This window comes from Choloepus didactylus, chromosome 16, assembly GCF_015220235.1.
Source record: "Choloepus didactylus isolate mChoDid1 chromosome 16, mChoDid1.pri, whole genome shotgun sequence".
Lineage (NCBI taxonomy): Eukaryota > Metazoa > Chordata > Mammalia > Pilosa > Megalonychidae > Choloepus > Choloepus didactylus.
This window is the reverse complement of record NC_051322.1, coordinates 21,103,329-21,128,202: the sequence shown is the minus strand read 5'-3', so window position 1 is coordinate 21,128,202 and position 24,874 is coordinate 21,103,329. Positions and strand designations below refer to the sequence as shown.

The 24,874-nt window shown below is 45.5% G+C and overlaps 2 protein-coding genes across 2 annotated transcripts in view; both read right to left on the bottom strand.

Annotated features, from left to right (window-relative positions):
• Positions 1 to 686: 686 nt before the first annotated feature.
• Positions 687 to 4,774, bottom strand: RAX (retina and anterior neural fold homeobox). Its single transcript, XM_037806356.1, has 3 exons — positions 4,522 to 4,774; positions 3,944 to 4,200; positions 687 to 1,175 (listed from the first exon to the last, which is right to left on the bottom strand). Exons 1-3 carry the CDS (start codon positions 4,772 to 4,774, stop codon positions 687 to 689), a joined length of 999 nt encoding a protein of 332 aa, XP_037662284.1.
• Positions 4,775 to 21,493: 16,719 nt separating this feature from the next.
• The window catches only part of CPLX4 (complexin 4), a 32,701-nt gene continuing 29,320 nt past the window's right edge, over positions 21,494 to 24,874 (bottom strand). Inside the window, exon 3 of the mRNA XM_037806321.1 lies at positions 21,494 to 21,721. Within this exon, the coding sequence (XP_037662249.1) occupies positions 21,494 to 21,721 (228 nt within the window). The remainder of the gene's footprint in view (positions 21,722 to 24,874) is intronic.

The window sequence follows — 24,874 nt, the reverse complement described above, 5'->3', positions numbered from 1 at the left end:
AGAATGGTGGTGTAGACGCTTCCCAATAGGGTCATTTCTTCAATGTAGCAGGATTCGCTCCGCTATTGGGGTAACAAGGAACTGGGAACGCGACGGCTATGAGTCTCGGCCTCTCACTCATCCCCAGCTCCACATACTCGCGGGCCGGGGGAGCCTTTCGTCCAGAAGCCCGGATGGGGGCGATTCTCTGCAGCAAAGCGCCCCCGGGAGAATTCGCACCAGGGAACCCGCAGCTCCCGCGCACAGCCTCATCTTTCCCTGACCCATCCCGTCCACCACCGCTCGCACCCGAACCCCCATTCACCCCATCACCGCCCCTACAGTCCTGAGTGCGCTAAACAAGAGTCAAACCAAACCAAGCAGATCTTTAATTCTCCTCCCAACTGCTGTGAAACTACTAACACAAACAGTTTCTCAAATTATATTTCCGCTTCCCCTTCCTGTCATCGTTATCTGGGGTCATCAAGCCGGCCGGTAGCGCCCGAGGTCAGGTGAGAGGGCCTCGCAGCCCAGAAGGGAAGCCCTCCCGGGTGCGTCAGGAGCAGGCGCGCGTCCCAGATCGAGGCCTGGCCGCGGCTGGCAGGTGGCCGAGTGGGAGACCCGGCGAGAGAAGGTGCAGGTACTGCACAAGCTTCTCGGGTCTGCTCCTAGGACGATCGCCTGGCTCGGTTTGGTCCCCGTTGCTCCTAGAGGATCTGCCACGGCTTCCCGATAGCCTGGATGTGCTCCTTGGCTTTCAGGCGCAGCGCCGCGATGCTGCTGTTGCGCGGGTCCGTCTCGTCCAGCGGGAACTTGTCCCCGAAGCCAGGCCCGCATGGGTAGGCTGGCGGCGGCCCGAGGGGCTGCAGGCCGGGACCCAGCGGCGGGGAGTTCAGGAAGGGCGGCGGTGGCGGCGTGTAGCTGGCGGGCAGGCTCTGCGCCGGCGGCCCGAAGCCCGGCAGGCTCTGCAGCGCCGTGGCCCCGCCACCCGGCAACGGCGGCCCGAGCCACGACTCCAGCGGGAGGGCGCCCCCTGCCGGCCCGCCGCCGTTGCCCGGACCCACCCCGAGGGGCGCCAGTGCCGCCGACGGCGGGGAGCGGCTGAAGGACAGGAGGGGCGAGTCCTGCAGCTTCATGGACGACACTTCCAGCTTCTCCTGCCGTCGCCACTTGGCCCGACGGTTCTGGAACCACACCTGGGGGAGGCAGCACAGCGGCCGTGGGGCTGAGGCTGAGGCCCAAACCAGTGCCGACCCGCTCCCGCCCCCCCAATAAAACTTCCCAGCAGCCCAGCCGCACTGAGATCTTCCTTCTTTTATCACCCTCCTTCCGTCCCCGTTTTCTCCTTTTTCTCTTTCGCTCTTGGCTCTCCTGAAGCTCTAAGTCCTCTGTGGCATTCCTACCCTTTTCCCTGTTTATCTCACTCCTAGCTGAGGTTGTATCTGTTTCCAACTCCTGACACAGAGTATACGCTCAGAACAAAGTGAATTTAACCCTAGAATGGGACTGTAGGACTCTGGAAACCGGATTTCACCAAATTTCTGTTCCTGCTCTTTGTGACCTGCTGGGTGATGCCCCCCACCCCCACCCTGATTCTTCAGTTCAGACTTTACTTCCTCCCTGTGTGGCACAGCTCTTAATTGCTCCGTTTTTTTCTTAGACATTGTGCTTTACCAACCCATTGTTTTTATTATAAACATAAATATGTACTAAAACTGGCAACTTTGAATGTTAAAATACAGCTATGTCCGTGGATTACTGGTTATGATGACCAGATCCAAGCCAGTGGGTTTATTTTACCCCTAAGCATATTTGAATTGCTGCTTTAATAAGATTTTCATTTTTATTTAATGTTTTGAATTTCTAATGTTTCTTTTAAATGGCTCTCAAAGACTTTAATAGTTCAAGTTTATTATATCTGCTTTTACTTTATGGAATTCGTTTGGACATGTATCCTAAGAAGTTAGCTCAATGAGTTCAAGGTTTTTTGTTCTTTTTTTTTTATCCTCTGCATATAGAAAGTCCTTGCCAAGAGTAGTGAAGTCTGATTTTTTTTTTTATGATGAAACTTCCATTACTGATTTGACAAGCATACAAGAGAAAGTAACTAACATTTCACCAGCAAGTTATTGCCCTTGGAAACAGATCAGCAAGAATTGTTCTAGTTTAGTGGAGAATCTGGAAAGAACTTTGGCCATACTGGGGTCTTCAGTATTATAAAGGGAAGCGGGGAATAGTTGCAAACTTGAAGGGAGAAAGCAGTTTTGAGTTATAACCAAGGAGAAAGAAACTCCTAGGAAAGCTGAGAACACAGCAATCCAGCACCTGAGCAGAGGAGGGCAAGTGTGTGTGAGGCCAGATTTGGGGAATAAGAGAGTGTGAGAACAAAAATGTAAGTAACCTTGCCCCCTTCCCATAAAATGTTCATCTACACATCTGAGGCCCTGAATTTGCCAGAAACATTAGATATTTGTCAACAACAGAGAACATTCCACCATCTCTGCTTTCTTGCATGCCCCATTCCATCCCCCACAACTATAGTCTTTGTATCTGGGGTCAGGAGGCTAAAGATTGGGATAGCAAGCTTCCAGATTGCTCTAATGCTGCCTTTAACACTATAGGAAATCCTGCCTAGTTCCTCCTCCCTCCCCACCTGATTACATCACAGCTGAGCATTAAGAACCTCATAAGCTGGACACTGCTGGTTGTGTGGTCACAGAGAAGTCACAGACCCTCCTCTCCAGAATCTCAAGGCTTAGCAGAGAAGCCAGAAAGCCCTGAACAAGTAGTGATGGAGGAATGAAGGTGGGATGGAAATGGGTTCCAGAATGAAGGTAGCCACTGAGTCTGCTTTGCCAATATTCTGTAGGAATACTGAAAAGCTCTACTTCTCTTTTCTCTTTATCTTTTGTATTCTTTCCCTCTCCCTACTCCACCTACCCTCCCTGGAAAACAGGTGCTAAAATTTCCACCGCCTCAGTGAAATCATTGCAGCTTTACTGCCCCAAATTAGGAGAATTTGAATTGTCCTTGACAGATAATCTTGAGTCACATTAGGGAGCTACTTTTTAAAGCCATGACTTTTATACTCATTACTTTAACCCCTGAACTAAGCAGAAGAGACAAAAGGCAAGATCTTGTCACCTTTTACTTTTAAGACAGGACTAAAAGCCCCAAATACCTGAGTATCCTCACTTCCTGGAAATCTAATTTATGAGACATACAAGAATCCCATCTTAGTTCCACTACCTTTCAGTTGCAGGGAAGTTTGTTCCCAGTGTCTCCCTTTAGGCCTCTGTAAACTCTCCCAATTTGGAAATCCTCCCAGATTTTTCACAGATGACTAGCAACTATTTAAGGCTTTCAAATATTTTAATGATCAGGGATTAAAGATAATTCAGCTTTAATTAAAGGAAAAGTCCCTTTACAATAAAAAGGAAAGGCCTCTGCAGTGGGAATTCTGGTTGGATGTGCACCAGAGAACCAAAAGTCAGTTTTTTAAACAAATCCACTGAAACTTTAACTGAGGGTGCCAGGCCCCTTGCAAGGAGACAGAGTTTTTGTTTCAACACAGTGCACCCAGCTAGTGATGAGGATGGCATTTGGGGCCCCAAACCAGTTACACTAGAGCTCTTGCCTACATGACCTTCCCATGCAGCATTCCTCTACCCCATCCTGCCTGTGTCTCATGAGCTATGGATTTTCATTTTGCAAGCCATTCCAAGTTCTTCTTTGTAGCTTAGAAGAGGGAGACCCCAAAGGGCAGGCCGTACCACAAAGTCGAGCAGGCTGTCTAAGGGGCAGTGTGTGGGGAACATGGAAGCTTTGTGACGCTCCTCTGGGGCTCCGGACGAGCTAAGTCGAGCAAGGCCTGCGTGGACGCCTGGAGATTCAGGGAGGCATTGGCTGCACTTGGGCCTCGAGCCCTCCCGATCCCCATCCCCGATCTCGGTGGGCGCTTTACCTGGACCCGGACCTCGGGTAGGTTCACCTTGCCGGCCAGCTCCTCGCGGCTGTACACGTCGGGGTAGTGGGACTTCTCGAAGGCGCGCTCCAGCTCGTGCAGCTGGTACGTGGTGAAGGTCGTGCGATTCCGGCGGTGCTTCTTCTTGGGCTGCTCCTCCTCCTCCGACAGCTTCGCGTCGCCGACTGCGGGCACCATCGGCAGCCCCGGGCTCGGCCGTGCCTCCCCGGGCTCCTCAGGGCAATAGGGGGGAGGGACTGGGGCGACGAGGCCAGGGAGGGTCAGAGACACTCCCCGGAGCGTCTCTGGGCCCACCTCGCCTCCTCGCGGGCTCTGGCCAGCCGGGCTGCGGACTCCGACAAAGCCCGAGGAGGTCGGGGGTGAGGGCTGCGAGGGATCTCTAAGTTCTCTCTAAATGCAAGTTGGAAGCTCCCGCGCCTAGTTGCCTTAATAAAAGTTGTGCGCTGGCGCAACGCAGACCAAAGTGGTAAAGAGTTAAGGAAAGGGCGCTCTCCTCCTGCAGGGCTCTAAGTTTGGGCGCCCGAATGGCTCCACAGCAGCCCAGGGTGCGCACTCACCTTCGTACTCCCGAGCTGGCTCGGCAACTCCTCCGGGCGCCTTGGGGCAGGCGGGTCTCCTATCCCTCTCCTTTGCGCCTCTGGCGTCCCGCTCTGCCGGGAAGGCTCCGAGGATCCCGTCGTCCTTGGTAAATCCCAGAATGGCCTCGATGCTGTGCAACCGCGAGGGGTTCCCGCCCGGGCTGCGGAGCAGGTGGCCGGCGAGCGAGAAGCTCCCGTTGGCCATGGCGGGCGCGCAGCCGGGCAGGTGCATGGGGAGCGCCGGGAGGCCGGGGGTGGAGGGCGGCCCGCGCTCCCAGCAGAGCCTCGGGCTTCGGAGAGACAGAGGGAAGAGGCCCGTAGTCGGCTCTTCCCGGGTGCGGCTGTCCAACTCGAGGAGTCCCGGCTCAAGGTCAAGCTTGGCGGCTGACGGCGGCTGACGGCGGCTGGGGCTGCGAAGCGCTTGGCCCGCGATCGCCTGGGTCCCCACAAGAGTCGGCAAGTTCCGACTCCCCGAAGCTGGGGCTCCTAACGCTAAAGCGCACGAGCCCGCGAGCCCCGGCTCCTCCCCTCTTGCCCCGGACCCAGCCCCTTCCCTCGGCCCCTCCCTCCGCGCGGGGCGGGTACGTCCCTCGCCCAGCCTCGGGGTCGTTGCCCGGCCACCCCGCGCCAGCGCTCGGAACGGTGCACCCCTCAAATACCGCAAGCACGCCAATTCCCCCCGGGACCGGAGACGGGATACTGGGCAGACCTGCGTCCCTGGCCAGAGGGTCCAATCCCCAAGTCCTGCCTCAGTGGGGCCCACGGCCCGGGGCTCACCTTGCACCTCGATTCTTCTCTCCTCTCAGGCTTGCCCCCCCCCCCCAGTGCTGCGTGTGTGTGTGTGTGTGGGGGGCGTCTCTTGGAAAAGAGGACACCGGGCCAAAGACTCCCCCCTTTACCCCCGTGGGCACTCAGCTTGTGGCCGCAGCTCCGGAGTTGGGGTTTATTTGTCTGTCTGTATCTGGCTTAGCTACTCCTCCCTGTCTCCTAGGACCGGCGCGTGAGCAGGCTCCCTCGCTCGGGAGCCCGCCCCAGAGGCGGCGAGGCCATCTGTGCCCGCAGGCCCGGTGATCTCAAGCGCCCGACGGCCCAGCTGGAGGCTGGGAGGCCCCGAGCCGGACACGCTGCCGGGCTCAGGCCCCGGGGGAGATCCGCTTGGGGCTCCTCTCTCTTCCGGGCAGTTTGTCCTTCCCGGAGGAGAGAGTCCTTTGCTGAAGTGCCGGGACGTCTAACCCGCCCCCCCCCCCCAAACCCTCTTCTCCCCACAATTCTCCAGGTCAAGGAGATGACCCCACCTCAGGCTGCCCGGGAAGGACCTTCGCCCGGGAAGAAAGCCTCTCGCTTCCCTGTGGGTTATAGTCTTAATCCGCTTGCATTTCTTTTCCCTTTGGGGGCCCCCGGAGGCTTCCGTGGCTCAAAGTGACTCATAGGCCAAGTGGAAAGATGGTTTGTGTGGCGAGTGCTGTTGGGAAGTGTCTCTGCGAATACTGGCCTCTCTCAAATCGGAGGCCTGACCCGAGGGGCGCCTGGCCTTCCCTGAACGTGAACTAAAATGTTTTCATAAAACTTAAGGACCTAGGGAACCGCATTCTAAAATCTCCTTTCCAGGAGGCGCTCTGTATCTCCACTACAGGGGCGTCTTCTTTTTCCCCACCGTTCATTTATTCCCTTTTGCTTTCAGACAAGCGTTTACTGCATTCCTTGCGTGGGTTCAGCCCAGTTGTGGGCGACGTCAGCATCGCAAAAGGAAAGACAAGGCTTGCTGGCCTAGAGAAGTTTAACGTCCAGCCTGGGAGACAAGACCGTGGAAAAAACAAGCGCACAACTTCGGATCCTCCACCTTTACATTTGTGTTAGAAGGGCATGTGTAAATCTCTGTGATGGGCATTTGGAGAGGGTTCATTACACGAATCAGTCTACTTTTAATAAAATGTATGAAAAGGTAGATTGAAATAGCAAGCATGTACTTCAGCCAGTACATAATTGAGCTATTAATTCAAGTCAGAAAATATTTTTAATTTTAAGGAAAAGCTAAATGAATGAAAATCAATATCTACTTTACCGTTTTTCAGTTTATAGTTTATAGTGTTCCAAATCCTATCACATTCCTAACATCATCTGATCCTTGCAACTCTGTGAGCTGAGCAGGAGAGATATATTTGCTCCCATTTTACAGAAGAGGAAGCTGAAGTTCAGAGTGGTACAGCTATTAGGTGGTAGGATCTAGACTAGAACTCACACTTGCTAACTCCTTGTCCAGTGTGTTCGGGCTGTAGCTCATTTGTAATTATTATTGTAAAATATGATATCTTTTAGAAGAATCAAAGCACATCTTAGCCGCAGTCAGTCCTTAATCCCTCCCTGAGACGGAGTCCTGCACCTAAGAGGCTGAGGCAGAGGCAGTTTAGCTCCTTGAATAAATGAAGTCAGAGTGTGCAGGCACTGGCTTCAGGAGGCCCAAACAAACCCCCAGGGGATCCCCCCACGGCCAGACCAAGTCTGTCCCCAGCCTCTCAGCAGGCATTCTAAGTAAAGGTGCTGCCCTGCAAATAGCATGGGGCACTTTCACAAGAACTAATGTACCAGACCAGTTACTCAGAACAGGGGGGGCTGGGGTGCTGAGGCCCTGGTGACCAGGGGACAGCTGTAGGGATAATTAATTGGTATTTGTTGTTCCCCCTGTTTTAATGTAAACTTCCCCAACATTAAATTGATCTCTGTAATCACCGCTAAACAAAGATTGGCAGCGTTTTCTTAAGCTCCTGCCCACACGCAGCTAAGGGGCTTATGGCCTTGTTTTTCAAAGTTAATTCCCTCTGGAACTGCCCAGCTCTCCCTAATAGGTCCAGGTGAGGTTGGCTTTTATTTACTGTTTATTTCAGAGTCCTGGGAGAAAAGCAGCGAAGGCTTCAACAGTCACTGGCGAGGGCCAACAGGGAAACGGGGCAAAGCAGGACGAGGAGGGGGAGGCCGGGGCTTCCTTTGTGCAGGGCATAAAGCCTTGTCAATTCCATTGTGGGCGCGGTGGAGGGTACTCCAAGCAATCAGCCGGGGGTCATTGTTAGGGGCTAATCTACATGTGTATTTCCCGAGGACTCGATTAGGGAAGATGAATGGACTCGGCCATGTCCCTAATTCTTCGAGCACGAAGCTGCATTTTTCCAGCAGTTAGGCCAGCTCATAATCAGCCCCCCTTCAGCAAAAGTAAGGAGCCTGGCTTCTGAACTCTGCCTCTGTTTAATTCATTAATTCATTAGATGGATCAAAGAAAACTCCCTGCTCCCAGCCCCCACGGGCTGGCTGACCTTAGACACAGCTAAAACCCCTTTAAATTTGGCATGGTTCAGAGAAACATTTCCAGAAGTAAAGCGAGTAGGGTGGCTAAGGCTTGAGGCTCTTACTAGCGGGAGGCTCCATGTGATTTAGGAGGAACAGGATACGACTAGAGTTGAAGTTGGAAGAAAGATTTTATTTATTTAAAATTTTGAAAGAGAAGTTGCAGGTTTACAGAAAATCCATGCAGAAAATACAGAACCCCCATAGACCCCCTCACACACACATACACGGTCCTCCCCCTCACCAACACTTTGCATTAGTGTGGCACCCCTGTTTAAGAACTGATGAAACATCACTACAATTGTACAATTAATCATGGTCCATAGTTTATATCAAGGTTCACTGCTCATGTTGGACAGTCTTACAGTTTCTTTAAAAATTTCATTCTAGTAACATATACGCAACCCAAAATTTCCACTTTCAACCACCAAAAATACACAATTGGGTGGTGACAATTATTATATTCACAATGTCATGCCACCATCACTACCATCCATTATCAAAACTTTTCCATTGCCCCAAACAGAAACTCAACCAATTAAGCATTAACTTCCCGTTCTCTACCTCCATCCCAGCTTCTGGTAATCTCTATTCTAGGTTCTGACTCTATGAACTTGCTTATTCTAATTATTTCATATCAGAGAGTTCATACAATATTTGTCCTTTTGGGTCTGCTTATTTCACTCAACACAATGTCTTCAAGGTTCATCCATGTTGTCACATGGATCAGAACTCCATTCCTGTTTAGGGCTGAATAATTTTCCGTTTATATATGTACCGATTTTGTTTATTCAGTCATCTATTGATGGACACAGTTTGCATCCATCTTTTGGCAATTGTGAATAATGTCGCTATGAACATCGGTGAAAAAATATCTGTTCCAAGACCCTGCTTTCAGTGCTTTTGGGTATTTACCTAGGAGTGGGTTGCCAGGTCATATGGTAAACTTCTGAGGAACCACCAAACTGTCTTCCACAGTGGCTGCACCGTTTTACATTTCCATTAGCAATGAATGGATGATCCTGTCTCTACATCCTCTCCAACACTTGTTATTTTTTTAATAGTAGCCATTCTAGTGGGTGTGAAATAATATCTCATTGTAGCTTTGATTTGCAATTTCCTAGGTCCATTATTGAAAGTGATGTATTGAAGTCTCCAACTATTAGTGTAGAACTGTCTATTTCTCCCTTCAAATATGTCAGTATTTGCTTCATATATTTGTGGGCTCTGCCATTAGGTGCATTCATATTTATAATTGTTATGTCTTCTTGTTGAATTGAGCTCTTTATCCATATATAGTGACCTTCTTTGTGTAGAGGGCGATTAAGGTAGCATGCATGAAGTCCACCTTCAGCTATACCGGAGATGTGCAACATGGCCGCCAGGGCTGATACAACAATAGCTTAAGTTACCCTCAGCCTTCTTTACGGAAGTAGTTCGCGCCAAAAGTGCTAGTTCGCGCCAAAAATGCTAACCCCACATCTGCCATCTGCCCTAGCAACAGCAACCACCAATCCTAGACCGCCACGAGCCCTTGCTAGCCACTTCCCCTTCTCCTAGAGTATATATGCTCTGCCTCTTCAATAAAGTTTTGCAGCTTGATCAGAAACCTGTCTTGCTGTCATTCTTCGTGTCTCGTGTCCCATACCATTCTTCCCTCACAGGACTCGGAGCCTCCGTTGAACGTCCCGCGGGCCGGGACACTTTGTCTCTCATAACAGTTTTTGACTTAAAGTCTGTTTTATCTATTTTATTCCAGCTCCTATTTAGTTATTGTTTGCATGGTATATATTTTTTCCATCTTTTTACTTCCAACCTACCTGTGTCTTTAAATTTAAGGTGAGTCTCTTGTAAACAGAACAAAGTTGGGTCATACTTTTTTATCCATTCTGCCAATCTCTGCTGTTTGACTGGAGAGTTTAATACATTTACATTTAAAGTGACTACTGGTAATCTTCTGCCATTTTGCTATTGGGTCTTTGTATGTCTTACACGTTTTTAGTCCCTCAATTCTTCCATTAATGCCTATTTTCATATATATTTGATTTTTAGTAGTGTGCCATTTTGAGATCCTTCTCATTTCCTTCTGTATATATTTTTCATATTTTCTTTGTGGTTTTCATGGGGCTAAAATTTGACATCCTAAATCTATAACAATCACATTTGATTTGATACTAACTCAACTTCAATAACATACACAAACTCTGTTCAAATACTCTTCATCCTCCTACCTCGTTGTTGTACTTGTCACATATTATATCCCTGTACTTTGTATGTCCATTGACTTATCATTACTTTTTATTCATTTGCATTTTAGAAACTGTAAGAAGTAAAAAGTGGCATTACCAAAAAAAAAAAATACTTTAGTACTGGCATATATAATTACCTGTATGGTTACCTTTATACTTTATTTATACTTTAGTACTGACATAATAAATACAGAGAAAAACACTCTTTGCTTATTTGTCTTTCATTACCAGGTCTTACTTGTCAATGCTATATTTTCCTACTGGAAGTACTACAGAAGGTATATCAGAAAAATATTCTGAAGGATACTAATCAGAAACCTCATTTTTACAAGTAGGCAATTAATAATGAATATCCTTGCTCACTTTCATAAATATATGACATTGACACATAAATAAAACACACTTTCTGTGCCCTTGCTTACTAAACATGCAAATCTGAATATTCTCTAGTATTTTATACTAAATTGAAGTAATTGTTTACATAAAGATATTGTAGTAAATAATAACCCCATCACATAGTTGTGGCTAACATCCCATAAACCTGTGAAGAGATGGGCCTCGGGTAGGCATTTCTGGATGAATTTAGAGCCGTCTCAGCTGGGCATATGGAAGCAGACATTTCATCTAAGCAGAGGATGAAATAAAATGTAGTGGTGAACTGTTATACTGCTCAGTGATAAAACCCTGTTTGAAGGACTTTTCTTTTTGTATAATAATAGGGGCTGTAGCTCTCTGCAGACAATCTAGCAATTAGCAAGATGTCTGTCCTCCTTAGGCATTCCTATTGTTTCCCAATTACAGTATTCCTGGAAACATTACATAAAACTAATCTCTGATTTAGTTTTCTGTTATTTCAGAGGACCATGTATGTAAGATTTAGAAGGGGAACGTTGTGATTTTCTGGTTCTGCTCTCTCATTTCTAGCCCCCACTTTTATCTTTTAGCTGTGGAAATGTGGTCCCAGAGAAATTAAGTGATTTGCTCAAGATGGAACGGAAAGTTTTTGGTAGCTCTTGGACCAGAGTCCAATCTCCAGACCCCCATACTCTCCATTAGACCACTGAGGCTTTGCCACTGCCAGGCTGAGCTCTCAAGGTCTCACACAGGGATATCTCAGGGCTTGTAGTTAGAGTAACTCTGTGTATGAATCTCGGAGGAATATGTTTATAGTTCAAACGCAATGAAGTTACTCTTCCCGCTACTCCCCCATCATTTACCAACCCTATTATTTTGGTCCTGAGCTTGCTTTATAGCTAATGCAAATCAAAGTAGCCTCTTTGTCAGAGCAAACACTTCCCTGGCAGGGCAGTTCCACAAACAGCTGATATTCCTATACATGATGTGCCGGAACTGGTTCCCACTGCTCTTGAGAGTGGATGCTTGACATCTCTTCCCAGCTCTGTGTACCGTGAGGTCACATTAGTAGCTTTAAATCAGCCACAGTAGTGATATTTTCACCACAGACACTGACAAATTCTGAAAATCAGGGCTCCTCTCTCCACCAGGATTACTGGTTTTTAAACATTTACTTGTGCAACGCTGCTCCTTCTGCATTAAAAAGGAAGAAATCAGAAAGTGTTTAATATTATTGAAACTGAAACATGATCTCTTGGGTAAGTGATTTTCGTCTTTTTGCCAAAAGATGGAACATTTGCATCATTATCTTGGAACTTGCAAATAACAAAGAGGGAAGCTTGGATTTTCACTTAAGATGGGGCTTTTTGAATTGCTAGGAGCAAAGCTATATTAAGATAATTCCCCTTTACTTGTTTTCAAATTGAAGTAATTGAATTCAGAGAGTCTAAGAGGAAGCACAAGAGATATTTATCTTGAGGGGACAGTAGTCTTGAAGCACATCAATCCTATTAAGGGCTAAGAAGGCAAGTCTGCCCATTTTGCATCACCTCCACCAGACCCCCTGGGTTTACCACTCTCTAGTATCCTTCTCTCTTCTTTTTCAGAGGACAATTATCAGGGAGCCAATTCCATTCCTAAGCATTGATTGATCACCTTTGTTTTCCAAGCAAGGTGGTATTCTACTAAGAATCATTTGACTTCCTGGTTTTCACGACCTCCTGGTTTTCTTTCTACCCTACTGTTTGTTCCTTCCCAGCATCCTCTGCTGATTCCTCCTCTTGACCTTGACCTCTTAGAGTTGGAAGGCCCAGGGCTTGGCCTCTTTGACTCCACTCCAGGCCTCTCTTCAGACTCACTCAACTGACTGCCTATCTGACATCTCCACTCAGATGTGAGTTGGGCCCTTCCGATTTAACATGTCCAAAATAGATCTTCTGAATCACATTTCCCTCCTGAACCTGTTCATCCCAGTCTTCCCATATCTACAAATGGGTATTTCATCCTTCTTGTTTCTCAGGGCAAAAGCCATAGATTTCTTTTTCTCCCATCCAGTATGTGAGAAACACTGTTGGTTCTAGCTTCAAAATATAAACTGAATCTGATGATGTTTTGCCACCAATCTGCCCATCTCTCCAGAATTACTGCAACAGCTTCTTACTTGGCTCCAACTTCTACTCTTGGACCCTTCAGTCTCTTCTTAACACTGAAGTCAGGGTGATCCCTTTGAAAATAAGTTAGATCATGAATAATCCTTGCTCCCCATTTCCCTAAAATCCTTTCATAAAGGCCCTACGTGGTCTGGTAACCCCTGACCTCAGCTCATACTGCTCTCTCTCTTGCTTGATCAGTTCCAGCCACAGTGCCCCTCTTGTTGTCCCTGGAACAGACCTCAGGGCTTTTGCATTGGATGTTTCTTCTGCCTGCAATGCATTTCCCCAAGATTTTTGCATGGCTAACCCTCTCAGCTCCTATCAGGGAGGCCCATTCTGACCTCTCAATGACTGCAAGCTGCTCCATACCCTGACATGGCCTTTTCCTTGTTCTGTCTGTTTTTTTTTTTTTTTAAGATATCATTTCCTAATATGTTACATTGTTTACTCATAGATTGTGTCTATTGTTCATTGTCTTGGTTCTCCACCTCTACTAGACTCTAAGCTCCAAGAAAGCAGAGATTTTGTCTGTTTCCTTTGTTTTGTTCAGTGGAAGTAAACCAGAACAGTGAGGCTCTCGTTCCCTCTGAGGCCAGGAGTGTTGGTGGCTGATGGCTCTCCACTGAGTGGCTAGAGAGAGACGCCTCAGCCATGGCTATTTCCCCTCCCATGGCAGCCCACATCCAATGAGTGTCCGAGGCCGGTGGGCAAAAGCTTGGTCATCTTCCCTTAATTCAGGACAACTCTGCAGGGCCAGTCCAGCTCTAGAGCTCCTCAGGGACGGACTGAGGCTTCTGATGTGACTGCATCTCAGCTCTGCTTGTCCCTCTACTCAACCCTGCTTCTCTCTCTCCCTCACAATAAACTTCCTGTACACAAATCTCAGAATCTCAGAGTCCATTTCCTGGGGAACTTGATCTATGATGATTTCTCTTTCAATCCTTTGTTAAGTAAAGAAGAAAGTCCTTCTGCAAATGGTTAGTTACTAACATTTCCCTACACTTCCTAAACATCCTTTTTAACAAAGGAGTGAACCTCAGACTCAGCCTTCAGCAGATAACAATAACCTGCTAGGATTGAAGAGCTTTGTGTTGTTTATATTAATATTTAGAGTTATCTCATTAGGGCATACTAGTTTTCCATTTATGCTAAAAACAAATATATTAATTTTTAAAAGTGATTTGATTTAAAGAGAAATATCAACTGAACAGCAGTTTAATAAATTTGGACTAAATTTGGGGATGTATTACATTATTTATATTCACTTAATCACTTGGATAAACCATAGACTCTTTATGGCTTCAGGTGATTCATCTGTAAAAAGGGATCCTGGTCACTTGTGGCAGAATTTGAAAATGCTGAGATGATGTGGTGGGAGGACCCTGCGAGTTTGCAGCCAGGGAAGTTCTCGCCCATGGAAAGATTTACCTCTTAACTATTAACTTGTATTTTCACTACAGTGGTACTCTCCCACTTCCTGAAATAATTATAGCACAACTCTGTTTTAAGGATACAGATCCATACATATCATTTGGATTATACTTCCCCCTTCTATTCCAACGTTAACTCACTCATTCTTTGTTCTGCCAATGGTGCTTACAACTTCTTCTTAAAATAGGAGGTTAATATATTCAGTTTTCTTGGTTTTAATTTGGAGAGTGAAGAATAAAACAAAATGCAGCCAACCCCTGACAAATCAAGCATAAGCTACTCACAAACATAAACACTTAAGAGGCTGGGACTACTTCTTCTACTTCCAGAAGTAGGGGATAGAATGTGTAGAACACGTTATGGTCAGCAAGATGACTAAGAGGAATGGTATAATATGGTTGCAATTGATTACCCATACTGGTAAGTAGAGGTGCACAGAGAACTGCAAGTAGCAGGTCATCTCTGAATGCCCTCTGTTTGCTTTGGAAATGTATTAGCATCGATGTTGAATTATTCACATAAGAATTATCCCCTCCCCACCCCAGCTACTCAGCAGACTTCCCTGCTGTCCCCTTCCATCGTTCTCATTCAGCTCCCTTTCTCCTTCACACCTTTCCTTACCACTTCATCCTTCACTTGTAGGAGTGTGTGCTTTAGGAAACTAAGCAGAGGTGTGTGTGTGTGTGTGTGTGTGTGTGTGTGTGTGTATTTAGGTCTGTTGTAGGACAAGTTCTCCCCAAACTTCTTTACTTCACAGGGTCCAGGGAAGACTCCAGCACAGTGCCTTGTACAAAGTAAATTCTCAAAACTGTTAGTTCCCTTCCCCTTTTGGCCAACTTTCTTACAGATAGCCCCAGGTGTATTTGTGAAAAAGCTAGACAGCTTTATCATGCTTCCATAAAAATCTCTGGGAAGGGCCTGTCTTTAAGAGTATACTAAAAGAAAGGCACAGATGATTTTTGGTGAGAATGGCCTTTTGGTGAATGTCAAGGGAGTTGAATGAACTTTTTTGAGTTCACGGATATGGCCAGGTGATGGGTCTTTGTTTGCCCATCACTCTTTACTAAATGTTTGTGAAAGGAGAGAATAAACTGTAGAGTCCCAGTGAAATATTCCAGTATTCTTCACTCTCAAATTTAGTGTAGACATTGCCTGTTTCCAAAGTGAAGGCAAACTCCTGCCACCTTTAGGGCAAGTCAAATGGGTCCTGGCTGCTTTGCCTCTGTCCTAAAGGAAAAGGTAAGCCCCAACTTCTTCTTCCCCCTCCCCTTCTCCTGCTCCTTGCCTTAGTTATTGTCAACTTCATACCGTCTCTATAACATCACAACACTCAGAATCTGCCAGTGTAATGTGTTAACCTTGCATGTGCTGTCTCATTACATTCTTATAGTCCCCAGTAAGGTAGTATTATGATAATCCTTCTTTGCCTCGCCCCTCACATTTAGTCCATCCCCACACCCATTGGTTTTCCTTCTGAAATCTTTCTCACATCTGCCTACTCCTCTCCATCTCCTCCACAGTGCAGAACACCATCTTAGCTTGCTTGGATGGAGTAGTGAATTAACCTTCTAACCGTCTAACTTCCTGCTACTCTCAGTTCTCTATTTATTGTCCATTTTCCACTCAGCTTTCAGATGACCTTTTTCAAAATATATCAGATCATGCCACTCCCTGCATAAAACCCTCTAAAGGCTTACATTATATGTAGGATAAAATCCAAAATCCTTTCACTGCTCTATTAGAGCTACCTCCTTGATACTCAACACTTCCAACCACTCTCCTGCCCTTCCCAACTTGTTCACTGAGTTGTGGCCACATTGACCCTTTTTTCTTATCTTGATATCAGCTCTTTGCTGCCTCAGGACATTTGCATGTGCTATTCTCTCTGCCTCAAAGGCCCTCCACCAAAGAGTCACATGATCCTTCTCGGCACTTCGTTTTTTTTCATAGCACCTACTGCTCTCCAAAATTTTGTTATTTGTTATTTGCTCACTCATTTATTACTTGCCTCCTCTCATAAAACATGAGCTTCTCAGAATAGGTACCTTGTCTCCTGGAGTCCCTGTGCCCAGAACATATGTTGCACTTAGTGGTTGTTGAATTTAATGAGTGACTGTGAGGAAGTCTACTTTACAGATGAGGAAACAGGTTAAGTCACTTGTCTAATTTCTCCCAGTTATTGGCTGGCATGGGTATACATGCTTTCACATTCTTATAATCAGTCATCAGGAGTTTTTCTAACATATTATTTTCCATGGGTCAAAAAGCTTTGCTTGTATTCCATATAGCCCACAAAAATCAGTTGATCACTTTCAAAAGGCACTTCAGCCCTCTCCAGTCTTGTTAGCATCAGAGCAGGCTGAAGTTTCTGCCACCCCTTTGATGTGAGCATTTATTAAACAAGGTGATAGGGTCTCCCGTGCTGATGCTGAGGCCATCCTGCCCAGACCCCCCCACCGCACCCCAGGCTTCTCTCTTAGTGGGGTGCACCATCTTAGGGGATGCCATTCTTTTTCTAAAGTGGTTCCTGCAACTCCACTGCAGACTGTTAACTTCCATTTGCTTTTATGGTTAACTGCAACCTTGTGGACATTTGTTTGTTGATTTTTATTGTACATTCTCCTCTGACCCCTTAAGCCCTAAAAATGCTGATCCTATAAGTCCTGACGAATTTAATTAGCCCCTTTTAACCAACAGATGCTTTCAGTGAGATTTTCAAGGTGCTCCCTGAGTATCTTCATCCAAGTGTCAGAAGCTTTATGTGCACTTACTGCAGACTGTGCATTGTAAGTTAAATGAATGACCTTTAAAGACATACAACTTGGAAATCATTAAGGGTTTCTGAAATGATGTAAGAAAACAAGCAAACAGCACTTTGTTATCTTTATGCTATCTTTCTGTGGATCCACAGGAAATAGCTGCTTTTTAAGAATAACAATGTCATCAGTTTATGGTTGACATTTATGAATGGACGATATAGTTTTCCATGGATAAAGAAGTCAAACTTGGGTACATGTGGATTTGTCATTCTAGTTTCTCTACTTTGGGTTAGGTTTGAGGTTTTCCCATATTAAAAAGTTTTTTAAAAGGCAAAAGTATCCAAGCTTTCTGAATCTGAATTTAATTTCTATGATTTCCATTTTATTTTACATTCTCCAAGCTTCATTTCTGTTAGCTCTCAAAACCACTGTTTCTAATGTAGTCAAAAACCTTGGGAGCTTCTGAGTTCTACTGCACAAACCCTCAAAGTCGGTTCAGATTCTCCTTTGCTTTTTCAATTTATTGTAACTTGAAAGAACCATATCGTGGCCTTGGGGAAGGAATTTCTTGTTGGGAATTTATAAGGGTTTATGTTGCAATCGTATGGGAATATGCTTTTTACCTATAACATCATCACAGAGACTTATTTGGATGTAACATCTGTTGATAGTGAAGTGATTCTGATCCAAATATGGCCTGGCCATAGAACTGAAGAGGAAGAGGAGAAGGAGACTGTGAAAGAGAGAGACAGAAAGGCTCCAGAGGCGCCATATTGCTAGATCTGGAAGTCTACACGAAATGCTCTTCTTGACTTGAACACTTGGGAACATTAGTCTTTTAAATGCCTATGAGGATAACAAGACACAAATTCTCCTTCCAGAATTTCTGTGGTTGTGTGGTGAGTGTACTAATTTCATTTTAATGTTTATATTTTTAATTGCATTAAGAAACATGAAATTCTTACAGCAATTTGCATTTGTGGGGGGAGTGACATTTATATATGAACTGTTCAGTGCTTTGAACTCTGAAATGAAAAGCCCTACACATGAGCACAAGAATATGGAACAAATCTGTGCCCATTGTTTCAACTACTGGGGAGAGGAGAGACTGTAAGCTTTAAAGGCTTAAAGAATCCAAATTCTATCTCATCCGTTTGTTTCAGCTTCTTTTACACTACAGGTGCTAATAAGTGGAGTTCATTCATTTCCACTCCCAACATTTTATAAAACACAAACCATTTATTAAGAAAAATTTAAAACATATAGAAAAGTTGAAAAGATTATAAATACAATGTACCCACCACTCTGATTTTAAAATTAGTATTTTGATATATTGCTCTATCACATCGATTTATTCAACTATTCCTCTCTTGTATGTTTTGGTGTGCTTTTTAAAGTAAGTTGCAGATTTCAGTATATTTCACCCCCAGTGCTTCAGCATGCATATCATTGGTAAGAGTTCAATATTTTTAAAGTGTTCTCTTTTTTTTGGTGAAATTTACATATGGTGAAATGCACAACTCTTAAGTATATCATTTAATGAGTTTGATAAATGCATATACTTTAATAACACATACCCTTCTCAAGATATGTTGCATTATCATCACCCTAGAAAATTCCCACATGCCTTTTCCTAATTAGTCCTCATCACCATTCTGCAAAGGCAAACAGTTTGCTATTTGTCACCATGGGTTAGTTTACCTGTTCAGAAACTTCATATACATGGAATAATATAGGATAGACTTTTTTGTGCAAGGCTTCTTTCCCTCTGCACAATGCTTTTGAAATTTGTCAGGCTGCTTTGAGTATTAGATGCTCATTCTTTTTTTTCCCCAAGTGTTTATTCATTTTTATTGCTGAGTAGTGTTGCATTATACAAATGTTCCATAGTTTTCCATTCACCTCTTAATGAGCACCTGGATTGTCTCTACTTCCTAATTATCAGGAATAAAACTGCTATGAACATTCTTGTACTCATCTTTTTGAGGACATGCACTTTCATGTCCTAAGAGTGGAATTGCTGGGTTAAAAGGATAGTTTAACTTAATATGTTAGTTGTATAATAAATAGCCATAACTTTTTCCAAACTGGTTGTATTATTTTACACTCCTTCTAATAATGTATGAAATTCTGATTGCTCCATATTCTCATCAGTGCTCGGTGTTGTCAGTCTTTTTCGTTTTAACCATTCTAGTGGGTCTGCGGTGATGTCATTGTGGTTTGTTTCAATTTTCTTTCCCCGATGATTACATTGAAGATCTTTTCATATGCTTGGCCATTTGTATATCTTCCTTTGTTAATGTGAATGCTGAAATTTTTGCCCTTTTTTAAAATTTGTTTTTTACCATTTTATTATTGAGTTGTAAGAGTGTCTTTTTGTGTTCTAGATCTCAGTCCTTTGTCAGATATATGTTTTGCAAATATTTTCTTCCAGTCTATACCTTATCTGTGGCTTGACTTTTTCTTAATAGTTTTTTGATGAGCAGGAGTTTTAGATTTTGATAAAGTCTAATTTATCAATTTTTAATTTTATGGTTATAAATAAAACCTTTGCTGAAGAAAGCTTTGATTACCCCAAGATTGTAAAGATTTCTCCTGTGTTTTGTTCTAGAAGATTTACAGTTTTAGATTTTATGCTGAAGAATATGATCCACCTTGCATAAACTTTTTTGGTATGGTGTGAAGTAGGGGTCTAGGTTTAACAGATAACATTATACTTAATGGTAAAATATTGCCCATTAACATCATACAGCATGGAGACCACTGGGGTGGGGTGGCGCTGGGGTGTGGTGGGCTGAAGCATTGTATGAGGTGTTATGGTGTGGTGTGTTGTGACATGAAAGGAGACAGATGACCATGCAGAGTCCTCTAGCAGCTCTGCTGCTCCCCTGGGACAGTAACCAAATGTACTGGAGCAATTCTGGCTGTCAAGTTGAAATGCCAACTTAGTAATTTCTTCAGCAGAACTGACTGCATCTTTTACAAGAAAGCAAATCTTCTATGTCGCCCTTCACCTGTTCTGTGGAATAATTTGGCAGCCACAGTATTTTCTATCACAACAAAATGTACAAACTTAGGACCACATGCATCACCTCCCATGCATCCATCCCATCCCATCAGCCATAGCGCAGAGCCAGGCATCAGGGTGAAGAAAGCCCTTGCAATGAAAATAAATTATTTTATCATTTTTTTAAATTGTGAATTTTTTAAAAAAGTTTCTGCCATAAAACAAATCACAACTCACATGCCAGTTCTAATACAAGAGAAGCATAGTTGTAAAATGTGTCCATGGAATCTAGGGCTTGTGGACTCATGTCTTCAAGGTTAATTAGGCTCAAACACTGCTTCTCCCAGGAACCTCCAAGAGGCGTTAGACTTTGCCAAAGGCCATAGGATCCGGACTCCTAATAATTTGTTTTATTTGCTTAAATATTTTCATAATATGAAACTTCTTGTACAACACCCTTGGGAACTCTGGGTACAGACCAGGTACCATTATTAACCCCTAAATTTTGGTCTTAGTTCCAGTTTCCTTTGACAATGTCATTCTTCTTAATAACATTTTTCTTTGAGCACTATTTATTTTATAAACAGATTCACTGATAAACCCAGTGTTTTGTTCTGTTTTGTTTTGGTTGCTTTTGGTCAGACAGTTTTAAATGTCTTAAAGTTGAATGTCCTAAGTCTTTCGAATAATAACCCTTTGAAAGAGCAGGTGTGAGAAAAAAGAAATCTGTTTCTACATTGGAAGACTATGGCTCAGAATGACAGGATGGTTTATTGGAAGCTGGTCTGAAGGAGTGGGATGGGGAGGGGCATGAGAGGAAAAAGAAGGAAAAGAGAAAGGGAGAGGGGGCAAGAAGGGGAGAAGAGGTGGGATGGGGGCGAGAGAGATTGATTTAACTTGTATTTGTCCATGCGCTTGTCCCAATTACTATCACCAAGTTCAGACAAGAGGAAATAGCCCTGAATTCAGAAATAGCAATAATCTTCTCAGTGCCCCCCTCCCTCTAAACACCCCCAAACCCATTCTTCACGTGGCCCCAAGAATGATGACCCACACTGCAAAGGCCTGGTGGGGTCTGCTCTCTGCCCCCATCTTTTACCGCATCCCTGCCACTGCACCTTGGCTTGGAGATGTCCATGTGCCCAACTTGATGAGAAGTAGCAACAAGGTCAAGGAGCTTGGGAACAAGAGGTGGTGGGTGATCTCTGGTTGCCCTTTGGCCTGCAGCCTTAGCTCCTGGTGGCCACCCTGACCCTCCACATCTTTCTCTGAAGGGAACTAGGATCATGATAATGGCTGGGCAGGGGGAGAGCTCACACTCTAAGGAAGGAGGCAGCAAGGAAATACCCATTTGTTTTGGTTTCTTCCTGACCGTCCTAAAGCTCTTTAAGCAGATGTGACTTCTGTACCATTTACAGCTGAAATATCATACTTAAGCCACATTTATAACTAAAAAGAAAATATGTTCCCTGCTGCAAGGTACTAGCTAAATGCTCTACCAGGAACATCTAGGACAATCACATCTTCTCTACTTGTTTGTAGAGAGCTTCATCATCATGGTTTTTCTGTGTTCACTACACTAAAATATACACTGCTTTCGATGCTCCACGGGAGGGTGGTCCTCTCCGCGAGTGACCTGTCCCCCTTCCCCTCCCTGCTCCCTTACATCACAGAACACTTCTGCTCTGCTGTCTGCTTGATTTCGGTGATGGTGGCCTGGGCTTTTTCTTTTATACTATCCAAGTCTATGTTTTGGAGATTCTGTAACTGCCCGAAAATAGAATCTTTATCCTCTTCCTCTTCTTGGTCTTCATCTACCATTTTCCGGAGATCTTCGGGCAAATCCACATCATCTCCAGCAATTTGGATTTGGTTCTCATCCATTTCACTCTACATAAAAAATAAATACAGAGAGAAATACATTAACTTATTCAAAAAGCAGAAGGAAAACCAAGGCCTGAGCAGTACGAAGGAAGAGAAGGGTGTGCTTGGCCATCTGGCAGCAGAGCCTAAGCTGGGTGCTGGCGTGGAGCCTGCTCCTGGTTGTAAGGCCCACCCTTCACTGTACTTTGGTTTGATCAGAACATTATAGCACGGTGGTTCTCAAAGTGTGGTACCTGGAATAGCAGCATTAGCATCATCTGGGAAACTGTTAGAGATACAAATTCTTGGCCCCATCCCAGACCTACAAAATCAGACACTCTGGGATGAGGTCCAGCAGTCTGTGTTTCAACAAGCCCTTTCCATGATGCTGATGCCCGTGAAAGCTTGAGAACCCTACAGGGCAGCTTTGCAAGTTTCGCAGTGTCTATCAGTTCCTCGGCATGACCCAATGGCCCTGGCTGACCCCTCTGTAGAGGCAGGCTTGAGCTCACAGTACCCAAGGGGGCAGCCAGAGCTCCTCGGGGCACTTGTCACACTTTGGTGGCAACCTCTGCTTATCCAGGGCCCTTCTCTTCCCTTCTACTAGAGAGGGAGCCTGGTGTGACCCCAAATCATGCATGTTGGATTCAACTTTACATCCCTAGGACCCGGGACAGACTCTGGCACACAACGGTTTATTAAATGAACCATTTGCAGCTCCTCTGAGGCAGCAGACAGACAGTTTGGCCTACTTTTCTAATTATGCTATCACCAAAGTTTGCCTTACACATTTCATTTTGTATTTCCAAGAGTGGCTGTCACAGAACGTCTCAGAGCATGATGCCTTTTTGGACGTTCCTTTCCACCTAGGCTACAGAGCCCTTTGTTTTGTAATAAAAGAGAATTTAAAAAGATGTTCTCTGGGAAAGGAGATGGGAACTTCAATTCTCAGATGGCTGTGATCAGATAATTTTCTGAGATCAGGTTGTAACAGGAGGTAACTGGTTTCAGGGGTACAGAAGACTAAAAAAAGTATCAGAAAAGTGAATGACAGGAAATATCTAAGCAGACGTTTGGGGCCACCTCAATATGTTGCCTGTACCTAACCTTGAATTTGTTACCAAAGCTTGAGAAAAAGCCCATAAAGATAAGATGAACATCTATGTCTTCGTCAGACCAAATCGATTTGATTTTAGAAAGATTTTGGCACCTGCTGATTTCCCAGGTGGTGCTAAGATAATTCCTAAAGGGAGATTTGAGTAGAGATGATCAGAAATAAGCATCAGTTTTCTCTAGGTCCAAACAGTGTGCTGAGGGAATTTGTAAACTCTACTCTCCACCTGCGAAGTGGGTTGGAGGGACCAGATCGGCAAGGTCCTGTGGAGCTCTAACATTCTGTGGCTCCCTACTTCCCTTGCTGATCCTTGCAGAGGCTGGAGGCCCACAGCCTTTCCCCAGAGCTCTCTTATTTCACTTGGCTCCCTGGGCAGAGTGACGGCTGAGCCTGGTTCCAGAAAGAGCTTTGGGAGGCAGATGTCTGATGCAGCCGAGACCAGGGCCCCCAGGAGGCTGGGTCTTCACACAGACCCCCCTGCAGCCCCCTGAGCACAGCCTTCCCCTGCACTTGGCCAGAGCCTTAAACCCTCAACATGCTTAATGGATTAATTAGTTCCTCATCAAACTGTTGGGGGAATTAATTAGTTAGTTAATCCTCAGGGGCTCCCAGCCAATCTTCCATTCCTATTTATTTTTTACGTACTCACCCTAGTGGCTGCCTCCCTGACAGCCATCCTCTGGGCACCTCGGCAGGCAGGGCAGGGAATGCATGATTTCGGCCTGCTGATTCCCAGGTCACGCCAAGGCGGGACCGCTGCCCTTGGTTACCCACCTGAAATAAAATGATTTGGAAAGGCAATCCTGGGGAGGCTGGCACCTCCCCTCTGAATTTGCCCTGTGGATGTCACCAGATTCAAATGGGAAAGAATGACTGCTGTGGACCCGGAGGGAAAGGGGAGCGAGCCCGCGAGCCCTCAGGAGGACCCACTGGCGCTGCTCGCCGGCCTCCCCTGACCCGGTGACCTCCGCCGGGCCGCCCTCTACTTTCTTGCTGCCTTTGGAGAAGCTTTGGGGCCGTTCCTCCTTGGAGGGTGACTCCGAGGTTTGTTTCTGCCTTGTTCCACTTGCCCACGGAAGGGAGGGTGATGGGATTCCACTTTGCCTCAAGCTCACGGAGGGAATCCTGATCCCCACAACATCTGAAAGTGGTTCTCAAAGAGTGTTCCCCAGTCCAGCAGCTTCAGCGTCTCCTGGGACCCTGTTAGAAATGCACATCCTTGGGTTCCCTCCAGCCCTGCTGATAGAGAAACTCTGAGGGTCTGCCCCACAATCTGTGACTTCATAAGCCCTCCTGGTGATTCCAATGATTGCAAAAGTTTGAGAACCCCTGCTCGACACCATAAACTCCGCGAAGGTAGGGGCTGTGACTTACTCATCTTCGGGTCTCGGAACCCAGTGGTGTGTCTGGTGTGTAGAGCAGGAAATACACGTCTACAGAATGATTCAACAAGCCTGTTGTCAGGGCCTATAAAACTTACATCTGTTGGCCCTCCTTGCTCTAAAGAGCTCTGAGTGCTCTCATAGCTACTGACTTATTCATTTTTATACTTCTTGGGGCAACGCAGCCCGGAGGTTAAGGACATCAGCTGGGTGTGAACGTCAGCTTTACCACTTTGGGTTAAGTTGCACAACCTGAGATTTATTTCCTTATCTATAAATTGGGGATTGAATTATTTGCCTTAGAGTTGTATTGGATTAATTAGATGATAACTGAAGTACTTACAGTATATTAAGCACTCCACAAATGGTAGCTATTCATAAAAATAACCCTCAGAGGTGGAGAGGGGCATTTGCATTGGAGGAACCCGACTCGGTGCATCAGAAGGCCTTCCCTCCCCCGGCTTGGCTCTCCTACCAACCCGGGCTTATTCTTTTCCCTCTGGGCACTGGGACCTCAGTTCTGGGGGAAATCTCCCTTGCTGGCCCAGGCTGCCCCTTCCTCCAGTCAGGCCCACCCCTAACACTTGTGGGACCCTGGGGTGAGTATGAATTCAGGCCCCTGGCCCACAAGCTGGTCCTCTTTTTTTCCAGCCCCTGGCTCCCTCCCTCACTGGGAAGGGCCTT